Here is a 13035-nt window from a genome sequence, read left to right as displayed (position 1 = left end):
CAAGCTCACATTGCTGGGTTACGATAAGCTTCTCATCCACCAACACCCCTTCTTCCCAGAGCTGCTCTTAGTGAAGACATGATGGCTATCAGTCATCTCCTTATTTTCTACATACCTTGCCATAGTTTTGAGAAGGGTTTGCTCTGTGATCTTGTTGGGTGCTGAGGTGAGACTCACTGGCCTGCAGATCACTGACTCTTCCTTATTTCCCCTTTTAAAAATGAGGTTGACCTTTCCCCTTTTCTAGTCATGGGAACTCCACCTGACCATCACGACATCTCAAATACAGTGGCTTAACCTCTTGCTCCACCAGTTCCCTCAGGGCCTGTGGATGCACTCGTCAAAACCCATGGAAATAATTTTCAGCTGAACTGGAATTCAGTTTCCTTAGATATTCTTGAATCTGATCTTCTCCTTCAGTGGGTGGTTCTTCATTTTACCTATCCGTGCCTTTGCTTTCTGTGACTCGGGCAATGAGGCTGGAGTCACTTGCTGTAATAAATACGATTCATCAAATTTGATAAATCAAAATTTTGGAATTTTACTGAGAGACAGAATGACAGTCTCGGACAGCCACAATTAAAAGGACAGCATCGAGCCCGGGATCGGCGCTGGGTGAACACAGTAACACACTTAGCCAGTATGTCACCCTCCAAGTTCACATTTCTGGCTTGGAGCAGTCTCTTTTTATACACTGGATCGCTAAGAGAAACTCGGGACTCCGAGGTTCCTTCTTCCGAGGCAGCCTCATTAGACAGTCATGTTCCAGTTCTGGTGATTCTGAATAGGGTTGCTTGAGAAGACAATGCCTTTAATGGTCGAATCCAGGTGTGGCGTGAAGGTGTTAATTTCAGGAGGAGATGGATGAGATATCGATCTGATGTAATCATCTGGTTCTCCGGGCTCTCATCTCCTCTTCCCATTGTCTTTGTTCTCCCCTTAACGATTCCCGGCAGAGGGATCCTCGTATTTCTTTTTCTGGTAATTCCAATCATGGTTTCTTCGTGTCCCTCCTATGTCTTTTCAGGCAAAAGAAATTCCTGTACCCTTCTCCTGGCCGCTTTCGTCTGAGTTAACTCTTAGCATACTGGATTAGAAACAAAACTTATAGGGGTTGAATTACATTTTTCATCTTTTTAACACGAATTAACTTTAGGACATAGACTGAGGCAAAAAAGTCATTAAGTACTTCAGTTTTCTCCATGTCCCAGGTAATCTTCTATATTCTTCTGGAGGGGACCCCACATTTTCCCTATTCTTTCTTTTACCGCTGACGTTCCTATAGAAGCTTTTATTTTTGCCCTTGATGTCTCTAGCTAAGTTTAATACTACCAGTGCTTTATCTTCTCTAACTGATCCCTGGGTACTCAGACTAATTCTGTTTTTCTCCAGAATACCTTTCTTCTACCCTCTATAGGCTTCCTTATAGTATTCGAGTTTCCAGAGACTCGTTGTTCATCCATGCAGACCTCCTGTGGGTTCCTCTTGAACTTCCTTTTTGTTGGCATGTGTTGGGGGTTAGATTTGTTCCTTTTTGTCTTGAAGAATTTTTCCCCATAAGTTACTAGGAAACAAAGTGATGGTACTTAGCGGGTACTTGACTAACACAGAAAGATGTGGCTGGGAGGTAGATGATCATGCGAAATTTGGGGGAGGGAAAATGACAGGGCGGGGTGGGGGGGGGCGCGGGATGTGGAGAGGAGCTGCTTGCTGCAGGAGGAGTCCACTGTCAACAGAAAAGTCCGGTTCTGGGAATTCTAACACCATCCCTCATCTGCTGGGGTGCCCAGGAATTTGGAGCCCCCTTCGCCTGCCCTGCTGGAGCTGGGCCAGCCCTGTCCAGCCATTCTTCTTCAGCACTGCTCACTTTGCCAGGACACCCCCTTGCCTGCTGGGATGTTCCTCTTTGCCTGCTGGGAACCCCCACCGTTCCAGCCACCAGCCCGGGAGTTTTCACCGTTCCAGCTTGGTGCTCTCGGGGGCCCAAGAGATCAGACTGCCCTGGGCTTTGTTTCACAAAGCCCCTTGAGGTTCCTGGTTCTGTTTATTATTATTGCTGTAGTTGTTGTTTGTTTGTCTTGTTCTATTTACTAGTAAAGAACTGTTATTCCTTTCCCCATACCTCTGCCTGAAAAAACTCCTTTAACTTTCTAAATTATAATAACTTAGAGAGAGGGGATTTGAATTCCCCATTCCTAGAGAGGGCGCACCCCTCCCTAGCAGATACCTGTCTTCCAAACCCAGACAGGATGCATTGCTCATGAGCTTGCAAAAGGTGGCCCTGGTCTATTCACCACGTTCCCTGTGCCCTTCTCCAGGGCTTTATGCCATGATACTGTTAGGAAAATTAATCCACGAACACCAGAGGTTTATGTCCAAAAAGGAGACAGAGGAGTCCTTTTACTTTATTCGAATAAAGGGAGAGGCCATGGGGCATTTCCCCTGGGGTCTCTCAGTTTTTCGGAGGACACAGCCTCCTTTTTACCCTAATTTCCTGGCTGCATTTCCCTCTCTCTTTCCTCATTGGCTGAGGTACTTGAGAGGTACAGACTTCCCAAAATGCCTAAGATTCCCCTTTTAATGTATAACCCCCCTTAATTCTTAATTTTTATGGGATTTATCGGTTTTTCCCCATTGTTGCTTTCATCTTTCAATATTCAATTTCATTTACAAACAAACCTACAATTTGTTTGTAAAGGCAAGTATCTTCTTTTCCATTCATCAATCAGTAGAATCCTTCCCATTGTTTCACTTATCTCTCAGTGCTAGTTTTATCTACCAGCAGACAAAGGGCTTTTTGTAAAGACAAATCTCATTCCTCTCAATACTCTAAGAAGCAGACCCCTGAACAGGCCAAGTTAGCTATCCTGAAGTCCATGGTGGTGAACTTGCAGGGCCCCCTCCTCATTGCCCCAAGCATCTTGGTCACCAGCATTTCATGATCACTGCAACCCTTGAGCTTCTCATTCCCCACCAGTCCTCTCCTTGTTTGTGAGAATAAGGTCCACCATAGGACATCTCCTCACTGGCTGCTCTATGACTTGGAGAAGGAAGTATTCATTAAGGCGTTCCAGGAGATGCCTGGATTGTCTGTGCACTGCTGTGTTGCTCCTCCAACAGATGCTGGGCTGGCTGAAGTCCCCTGTGAGGACCAGGGAGTCCTGGTTTAGGGCAAATTCAGGAGGAATCCCCCAAACAGGGTCCTCTAGGAAGCAAATCCAAATGGCCCCTCCCCCAACTGGAGAAAACCTGCTCATAGAAAAGTGGAAAAAACTATTTCTTTAACAAAGTGTCCACAAGTATAAAGAATGAACAATATGAAACAATAAAACCTCTCATCCGTCTGAAGTGAGATGGCAAACTCAGAAAATCCTTGCAGGTGTAGCTCGGCTCGCTCGGTCTCTTATCAGTTCCTCCAGCGTTGGAAAAATGCTGTCCTGGGCCCTGGTGCACCACAGGTGTGAACTTCCAGTACTCTTCTGGGTTTTTCAGTCCAGGACAGGTTTAAACAGTCCCAAGGAAAAGAAAAAAACAATCCAGTTCTTTGCCTCAGCTAGCTAAAACTAACTAAAAGCACAGGAGATCTCTATCCCACTGTCTGTGCTTCAGATGAACACAGTCCAGGAGCAGAATGTGGAGGGGTCAGAGTTTCTCAAAACAAACTGCGTGCTTCTCCTTTTCCCTGCTTCGCTTTCAGAACTAGTCTTAAAGGTACGGAACAAAGTATCCATCATAAACAGAACAGATGACTGGGGATACAAGCATCATAAAGTCACCCTAGGACACAGGGCTTGTGAACATGAGGCTGTTCCTCACTGTCTGGGGAGGGACTCATCTCCTTGGTCTTCCTGGTTAGGCAGCCTGTTGCAGAACCCCATCGTAATGTAACCTGCCCCTACCCTCCCTATAATTCTGACCTGTAAGCCTGAAGAGCCTTTGGTTGGCTCCTCATCCATCCCCAGATGGAGTTACATGCACAGTCAATTTCCATTCTCCTTCAGATTTGCACACAGGTGAGATGCATTCTAATAGGACTAGACACTCATGTACACAGTCATATAAGTTGCCCTCCCCACCACCAGAAGCTGACTTGCAGTCCAGAGTGGCTGGAATTATTTTATGCTGCCCTTCAGGAGCTTTCTTGATGACCTGCCATCCTTCCCTAGGTCCTGAGAATCTCTTGTTGGCCCTGGCATCAAAACAGTAAGAGATGGATGGACTGAGATTCCCTTTCCCTCAGCTACTAGAGTAGGTCTTAACATCCATACCCAGTGACTGCAGCAGTCCTTTATTGTTCTTCCAAGATGGAATCCCACACTTCAGTGTTGTTGTCCAGTGGGAGAAATGGAAAATTATGAAAAAACAAACTTTGAAGTATGCTCTCTAAGATATTAGAGAAAGCTCTAAACATGGGAAAACTTAGCAGTGATACAAGCTTCTTGGCTCGTGCAAAGATCCACTGAAATTTATTGGCCAAATTTTTGTGTACTATCACAGTTTTAACAATTGGGGGTGAGGGGACAGGCAGGGCGGGAAAGAGGATGATATTCTTGGCAAAATAAAATAAAATAGTGGTGCTAACACATACATCCTGACTTCAAGGCACAGGTGTATGTCTCAATGACAGTCATTTATAAAGAAGCACACACAATGGTAGAACATACTCCCAGGATGTGCCTAATTCTCAATGGCAGCCAACGCATCTTAAGTTGTTCTTCAAAATATTGGCCAGGAGCAGACGCCATACATGCACGTTTTCAGGCTGATATTAAATCTGTAAAAATTAGGAGCTAAAAGCTACCAGAGAGCACAATGTGAATTGCCTTCCATGAACCGTCCTATTCAGCTGTGAACCACTCCTGTAGGAACTTCGCATGAAAGCGCCGTGAAACATTCCACTTCTTCGTACGTAGAAAAGCTTGACCCAAGCTGGACCTTGGCAGCGGCTCACAAACGTGCCTAACGGTGCTAGTGGACAACAGGGTTCCCACAGAAGTGGGGACGGGACTCTACTGAACAACGCTGATGCCGGGGTCGTTCGGAATCGAAGGCCTCCCCACGCCCCGCACTCCCTTCTCCTCCAGGCCCCAGCCGCCGCGAGGGGCGGGCAGAAAGACGCCCAGGCAGCCCTCCCTCCCTTCCTCTTCGCTTCCTCCTCCAGCCTCCTCGCTTCCCGCAGCGGAGGCTGCCGCACACCGACCGCCGACGGGGCGGCGGCAGCCGCAGCGGGGACATCGCTGCACGGCACCTCCGAGCGGCCGCGGGGCAGCTCCGGACGAGCCCCGCCGCGCCGAGCCGGGGGCAGGGCAGCCGCAAGAACTCTTGCGGCCCGCGGAGAGAGGAGGGGCAACGGCCACAGCTCGCCCCAGGCCTCGAACGCCGCGGTGGTGGAGCCAGCAGGGGCGGGGCTGCGCCCGTGACGCAGCGCTCCGGCGGCGGCGGCGGCGGCGGGCGGCGGTTCTCAGCGCGGAGCTTGTGCGCTGCGGCCTCGAGTGCTTCGGCGGCAGCAGCAGTAGTACTGCGGCCGGGGGAGGATGTTACAGACTCTGACGTCGCGTGCCGTCTACGACGGGCAGTACAGCAGCTGGTGAGGCGGCCGGAGGAGGAGGAGGAGAAGGAGGAAAAAGGGAGCCGGGAGCAGCACTGCTTGGTCGGCCCGGCGGTGCTGCTGCCGCCGCTTCCCCGCTGGGCGCCCTCCTGCCCGCGAACTCGCGCTGCTCCCGGAAACTCTCGGCTCTCCTCTCAGTCGCCCCGGCGGGGTCTCGACACGGCTCTCGGCCTCGGCGAGGCGGGCAGAGGAAGGGGGTGCGGGGGGTAACTTCTCGTACTTCTCCAGAGAAGGATTTGGGCCGCCCTGGTTCGGGGGCGGCAGCCCCTGCGGTCACCGCCGCGGTGGGAGAACTTTCGCTTCCGATCGCGGGGCGGCGGGAGGGGCCCGCGTGCACCGGCCGCGACCGGGAGCAGCGCGGCGGCGGCAGCGCCGGCCCGGCAGCCGCGGAGATGAAGCTGAGCCGGCAGTTCACGGTGTTCGGCAGTGCAGTCTTCTGCGTTGTGATCTTTTCCCTGTACCTGATGCTGGACCGCGGCCACTTCGACCACCCGAAGAGCCCCCGGCGGGAGGGCACCTTCCCCAAGGTGAGTGGGGCCGAGGCCGGGGCGCGGTGGGCGGAGGTGGAGGAGAGGGCGGCCGTGCCGCTATCACTGTTCCTGGCCGTGCCGCTGGCGCGGCCATGCCCCGAGGCGCGGCGTGGATGAGGCGCGGCGGCCGCGGGGACTGAGCGGACCGGCTGCGGGGGCCGAGCAGAGCCCCCCGGTGCCGGCCCGAAGCGGGGCTGCGGCGGGAGACGGCACAGCCGAGCGCGGGTTCTGGCGGGGCTCCCCCAGCAGGACGGGACGGGGTGGGGACGCCCTGCGGCTGTGGCGGCTCCCCGGGCGGTTGAACGGGGTGCGGGGGCGGGACGGGGAGAGCTGAGAACTCGGAACTTAAGCCTTGTCAACAACAGGTAGGTTTAGAGGAATGCTAACTTGCAGGCTGCTTTCCTTTCCACTGAGCTGTGCTTTGGAGTTGTAACTGGCTGACCCGACTGCTCCTCATGGTTAAACGACCCAGTTCTTCAGTTCTTCATTTCCCTGTGTTGCCTGCGTGGCCAAGTTTAAAACCTGTGTGTCGTGGGTGTGTTCTGATAAGGAATGCTTGCTCATGAGAAGAAACATGAATTTCGGAGAGGACATAGTTTGCTGTGCAGAACTGCAGAATACTGCTGGCTATACACAGCAGTGTGTTCTTATAGAAAAAAAAAAAAAAAAAGCCAACTCAGCAAAACCCCACAACAGAGAATACAAAGTTATAACCCATTTATGCTTACACGGTACTGATTTTCATTTTCATTGGAAACAAACCGAATGAAAGTATATTTTAGTACTGGAGTGAGATTTCAAATGAATAAAAGAACGCTAAAAACTTAGTTAAAAAGTAACAATTATCTCTCTGTTAGAACCGCTTGTTTCATTCAATGTGAAAGTAATAATTTTATATAGTTTTTTAATGATAAAGACACAAACCTCGACTTAAATGTAAAGAAAGAGAGCAGATCTGTTCTGCCTTTATTCCTTCAAGTTACAGTTCAGAGGTCAGCCTTTAGATTTTGCAGGAAGGAAGAGAATAAAAGGAAGAGAAGAGAACCAAGGCAAGGCTGGCTACAGCTGCTGTGTCTGTTCAACGTGTATCTCCAGCAGGAGGGTAATGCCGCATGCTGCTCTTGTGACAGCTAAGTACAAGTGCTGCTTTGGGGATATGGGCAGTATCTTATGTGAGGAAGTCACTCAATCTATCATTATTCCACTAGCTGAGTTTAATACAGGCAGAGTATGGAACAGGAAAGCTCATCCATGGGTGTTGGTTTTTATTTTCAGTGTTAGATTTTGGATTGAAATACTTGAGTGAACAAGGAAGATTTATTAGATGTGTGTTGTCTTCTATTGTCACAGTTGAAGTCCAGTCTCTTCCTGTTCTACACTGTAATCTTGGTCAGAGGGGTAACATTGTCTTACCTCTTGTGACCATGGGTTTGGTACCTTAGTCCATTTTCAGGCCTGTTCCTTCTAGATGGTGTAGTCAGCTGGAGACAAACATTTCTTCTTTCATCCTCCTCCCTCCCCTTGGTCTTCTAGAACAGTCTGTCAGTGTCTACTCTTTGTTTTTTCAATGCCTAGATTTCTTTGTGGCTTCTGATTTTCACTGGAGAAACTTCTGCCTATCACTGACCCTTCCTTTGGGTGAAAGTTACCTTTTCCTTTCTTACTGCTTTGTCTTTTGAGGCAGTTACAGTTAAAATTCATATGATTTTGTCATTTCCTTTTGCTTTGCCTATGACAGAAATGTTTCACTTTGTTACAACTGTGAAACCTCTGACACCTAGCAAATGCTTTCAGAGTTTTATAACATTGGTTTAAAATAAATGCAAAATAGAACAAGTGGAATAGAAGCCTCCAGAAATATATGAAAGAAACACTTCTATACTATTGCAGCTGACAAAAAGTTGTTTGTATCAGTACAGTGTTGCCAGAGCTCAAAGTACTCTAAGTGAAACTAGCCACAGATGTAAACCCTTGAGGCTGTTTTAGTTTGTAAAAATTATAGCAACAGACTGTCAATTTAAGAATGCATAATCTTTTCCGATGACAACGGTCAGAATTTTTAGCTTAGAAAAAGGAATGAAGACTTTTTTTTTTCCTTTCAGATGTTTTTGGTTTGATTCACTTCATATACCTCTCTGATTTGGCAGCATTGCTTTGCCGTTTCTCTGTGCAGCTCTGGTAACAACACACGTCACCTTTCATGTCCCGGAAGTTGCACATTGATTAGTTTGTTCTTTCTGACTTACGTGGCTTACGCTTAGCTCAGAGAAGTGGGTACTTCTGAAAGCAGTCCCTTGTTTAGCTTCTAAGCATTCTACCAGAACAAGAGATGGGATTTTTCAGCTGGTAGTTCCTGTTGAGCTGTAATCACCTAAAATGTCATGGTAACTAGTGCCAGTAGTAAAATAAGTTATTAGAACTGCTGCTTCATTTTCACTACCACTCTTTTTCCAAAGTAAGATACCTTCTCTTTGTGTGGTCTCAAGGTACTTTGCATCAGGCTCAATATTCTTTCAGACTTCTCATTGTAGGCCAGTGTAGTCAAGAGTGTCCTTAGAGAACTTGCTTACTAGTTTGAAAGTTCAGGACACCAAGAAAAATGTCTTGCAGAAATAATTTTTAGTTCTCCCAAGGTGGATGAATATCCATAGAGAGACTGCTTTATGTTCTCATTAACCAAATATTTAAATACTTTTCACTGTGGTACTAAACAGAACTCATGGTCTGGCTTGGGACACAGCAATAAGTTTGTGTCTTTTTTGGTGTTTGTGTTGCAAAAGCTGGCATCAGTAGGCAGTTTTCGCTTTGAGTGTTCGCTGCACCTATCCATGCTAGGGTGGCATCAAGGCAATTATAATAGAACTTTAGTTAAAGTGATTTACCACCTTATCAGTGGAAGCCATTGTTAATTTGGGGAAAAGTGAGTACCTACAATACATGTAGATCAAGGCTTACTGTCTTCTTCTTTGTATCTCCTGCAGGTATCTTTGTGGATCCTGCCTGTTTGTCAGATATATATTATTCTGGTGATGACCATATCACATCCTCTGTCTATCTGAGCCTGTTCCTAGCAATGGGATGCTCCTGTCTCAGGACAAATATCAGAATATGATGAGCTCTAGTGTCATGTCTTAACGCTAGGAACCGTGTTACAGCATTGTGCAGTGATGAGCTTAGGTGCATTTTTAGGTTATTAATGTACCAGTTGTGTGTTCAGATCATTTTGTAAGATTCTTCTAGTTGAATCTAGTGGAAAAAGGGCTGAGTGTGTTGTTTTTGTTAGCACAATACAATATTCTCTCAGAAATCTTGTGTGACTGCAGAGTTGAGGAAGGTTCAAAGTGGTATTTAGTCCTATGACACTGTGCAGCTGGTGTCACATATGAATGATGTCTGGGCTAAATTGATGACTACTAAGTGAAAGCTACATTCAAATCAAGTCTGAGAAGACATCCATAAGAAGCTTACCTTGTAGATCTTGTGCTGTTGTATACAGATGAATACCAGATACTGATAATCCCATATGAATCTATTCTGGATTTTGGACTCATAGAAGAATAAAAATAGTTAACCTAATAGCTTGTGGGGTATTTATTTTGATTCTAGTGTCTCACCTAAGCATGCATGGCACTTAATAAAAGTCCAGATTTAAAAAAAAAAAAAAAAATTTTAAAAAAGTGGAGGGTTTGTTTGTAATAGTGTGCATCAGAAATGTATGCTCTTTGTGTAGTCTTATAATGAAAGTTAATTTGTAGTGAAGTTTTTGGCTAAGCAAGGGGAAACTGCATCATATTGAGTCATTCTCTGTCACTACCTGACAAGTAATGCTTTGAACTTGAGCTTTTTCATCTAACCACTTTTTCATATGGCTTGGTTTAGCTTTTCTGGGACAATATCTCTTCACTGTGTGAAATACTGTTTCTGGAAATATATTTTTGAAAATCAAGCCTGCTATGATTCTGGTAGGTAAATAGACCAGCACCAAGGAATGCCTAATTTTGTCTTTATTATTTTCTTTAAAGTTTATTAAAAGGCAAAGCAGAAACATATAGCAACTACCGTGCTTACAATTTTCTTTTTCCTAAGCAACTGTTATTTGAATAAGATCTCTTTGCCTCATCTGTGTTTTCTTCCCCCTCCCTCTCTGACCAGCATTATTTGAAGCATACTCTCATCTCATATGTTAACTGCTCTTATGAACTCACTATATCAAAGAGAGGTGATCAAGTTCAGTTTCTCTATAAGTAGTTGGCTGTTGTGTTTTGTTTTGTTTTTTGTTTCTTCCAGCAAGTCATTAAGTGTGCTGGCAGTGGGTAATGCTAAAACTTCTTGTTGGATTCATGCTTTCAAGGCATCTACACAATGCATCAGATACTCCAGCAAAAATATCGGAAGTGGTGGTTATACAAGGCAGAAACACCAGAGTTCTCTGATCTGTGTGGTAAGCTTTACTTCAGGGCTCTGTGGAGGTAGCCCTTCCCTTACTGTAAGGCAGCTCTGCCTTCAGTCAGTCCTGAGTCTCCATTGGGCTCATGCTTGGTAGGTACCATGCCCCACAGATCTTTTCCAGCTAAAGCTAAAGCTTTGCTGTATACCTTGCCATAATGAAGTAGCTGAAATCAATTATTCACATATAATATGGATACATGTGTTTGGATGCTGGATGTTCTTAGTAAAGGGTGTGTTTCCATGAGCTCATTAGGGAGCTTTGTGACCTTTGTTATATAACAAGGAGCAGGACTTCTGCTTGTAGAAGTATTGTAAGCAGCATGATCAGATATTTTAGGAAATGTTTATTTGTCTCTCTAAGATGCGAATATTGGTAATTGAGTTTGTGCATCATTTTGAAGTACTCATTTTTTGGCCTCTGAGCACTGAAAAACTCTAGGCACAGTGACTTTTATTAGCATTCTTATGCATTTTGCATCAGAGGAGATTGAGTGCTGAGTGAAGAAATCCACAGAAGGAATCAATTTTTCCAGATTTGAAACATGTTGACTTATTTAAAAAAACAAACAAATTCCTATTAACAACATTTCATAAGTTCAGAATCTAAAAGCCTTTGAATGCCGTGGAAATGATCTTAAGTGCAAATAATGAAAATCTAGGATTCCTTCTGTTGAGTTTCTAGTACTTTGCAGAGGAGGAGCAGCTGCAGGTCAGTAATAATTCTTTGTTTTCATAATATTCATTTTGTGTAAAGTTCTGGCTAAGCAGCAGTCAAGCAGAAGCTATTAGTCTCCTTCGATTACAATCTTTAATTCTGGTGTGAAATGTTGAGCAAAATGTATACATAGTCTACAAAACAGTAACTCTTGACTGTAACTGAGCACATCCTTCTGCTACCTAGAGTCATTACCTAACTTAAACGTATAAACTAAACATAGAGGTTTTCTAGTTTGTTATTACTTGAGCTTTTCTTTGTCTAGCACATTATTGTACATTTTGACTCGTTTGAATGAAAAGAACCATTCAAGTTCCTACTCTTAATGTGCTTAAGTTGTGCTTCACTTTTGTACTGCTAGACATTTACATAAAGATTCAGCTTAGGGTAGGGAGGAGAATCAACAAGGAGATGAACACAAAATGTATCAGTAACAGTAGTAGTGAATATTTTTCAGTTTAATTGACTTTAAACTGAATATTTCTAGATTTCTTTCTCCTTGCCTTCAGGTCACTAATGGTGGTGTCAAAACTAGTCCCTAACAGCATGCCTTATATTTGTCTTTGCAAATGGCATGAAACATAAGTCTAGTGTAATAGTACTTTAAACATTCTTGCTATTGCCTCTGGTCATAAAGCAAAATGTGGAATTCTTTAAATTTATTTGTCAGGCTGTTGTATCTTTGGATCAGAACTTTCTCATTTTCTTAAGAGAACAGACATTTGTAGTTACTTAATTCAGAAGAATTCCAGTGTCTCTGTAAAGTGAGCTTTCTTAGAATAGTACTTTAAAGGCAGGAAATTACTAACAAGGTTTCTTATGTTCTTTCCATTGTCACAAATACGCCTAAGTCCTCTGCATGGATCAGCAAAGCTTTCAAACCTTGATTTGTCCTTTAACTGATACATTGTATGCTTTTTTGTTCTATAGCTTGCCTTGCAAAGAGAATATATGCTGAAACAGTCTACTCAAATATTAAGCTTTGATGGTGCATTGGGTTGTATTTTTAATTTTTACCTGCTTGTTTTTTCTGTGCAGGAGGTGACCATTTAGTTGAAAATTTAGTATATTCTGTTCACTGTACAGTGCTCTGATAGTGAACAGAGAATGACTCTTGGTTACCATATTGATAAGCTGGCATTTCATCAGAATTTATATAATTATTTTGGCAAAGATAGCATGTGATTTCTACAGATGTACCTGGATATAGTCACTGGTAAGACGGGTGCAGAAAACTGTTTTGATGATTGTTGTTCAGTGGAGCCAGAAAATGAGTCTTTGTGTCCAGTTTCCTCTCTGCTTACTATGGTGAAGCGGTATAGGCAATGACCTCGAATTCCAAATACTTTGGAGAGCTCTGTCCATTGTGGTGTTCCACTTTATTCACCGTGGTCCTTTGGTACACCAGAGCCTCTAATGCAGGACACTGACAGCTCCTTTGTGGTCTCCTTTTTTGTTCATGTGGGTGAGTGTGGTGGTTTCAGGCAGATTTTGGGAGAAACCCTCCCACGGGGCCCCCCTCCCCTCCTCCAACCGGTTCGGGAAAAAAGATTTCCTCAGAGAGAAGTGGAAAAAACCTGTTTATTAAACAGGCAAAGCACTCCCAGCACAATACCCGATGACAAGAGCTTCGTGCCGCTTACGGAGGGATAACAAACTTAAAGAAAGTCTCCTCTTGAGGGTCGTCACTGTGCTCCACCGCTCCGTCTCTGCTGACGCTGGGAGAAAAGGAG

The 13035-nt window shown here is 45.1% G+C and overlaps 1 protein-coding gene across 1 annotated transcript in view; it reads left to right on the top strand.

Annotated features, from left to right (window-relative positions):
- Positions 1-5978: 5978 nt before the first annotated feature.
- The window catches only part of MAN2A1 (mannosidase alpha class 2A member 1), a 114832-nt gene continuing 107775 nt past the window's right edge, over positions 5979-13035 (top strand). The window contains exon 1 of the mRNA XM_040089981.2: positions 5979-6135. Coding sequence (XP_039945915.1) covers positions 6001-6135 — 135 coding nt within the window. The 5' untranslated portion in view covers positions 5979-6000. The remainder of the gene's footprint in view (positions 6136-13035) is intronic.

The sequence above is a fragment of the Hirundo rustica genome, chromosome Z, assembly GCF_015227805.2.
Source record: "Hirundo rustica isolate bHirRus1 chromosome Z, bHirRus1.pri.v3, whole genome shotgun sequence".
Taxonomy (NCBI): Eukaryota; Metazoa; Chordata; class Aves; order Passeriformes; family Hirundinidae; genus Hirundo; species Hirundo rustica.
This window is presented reverse-complemented; position numbering and strand designations above follow the sequence as displayed.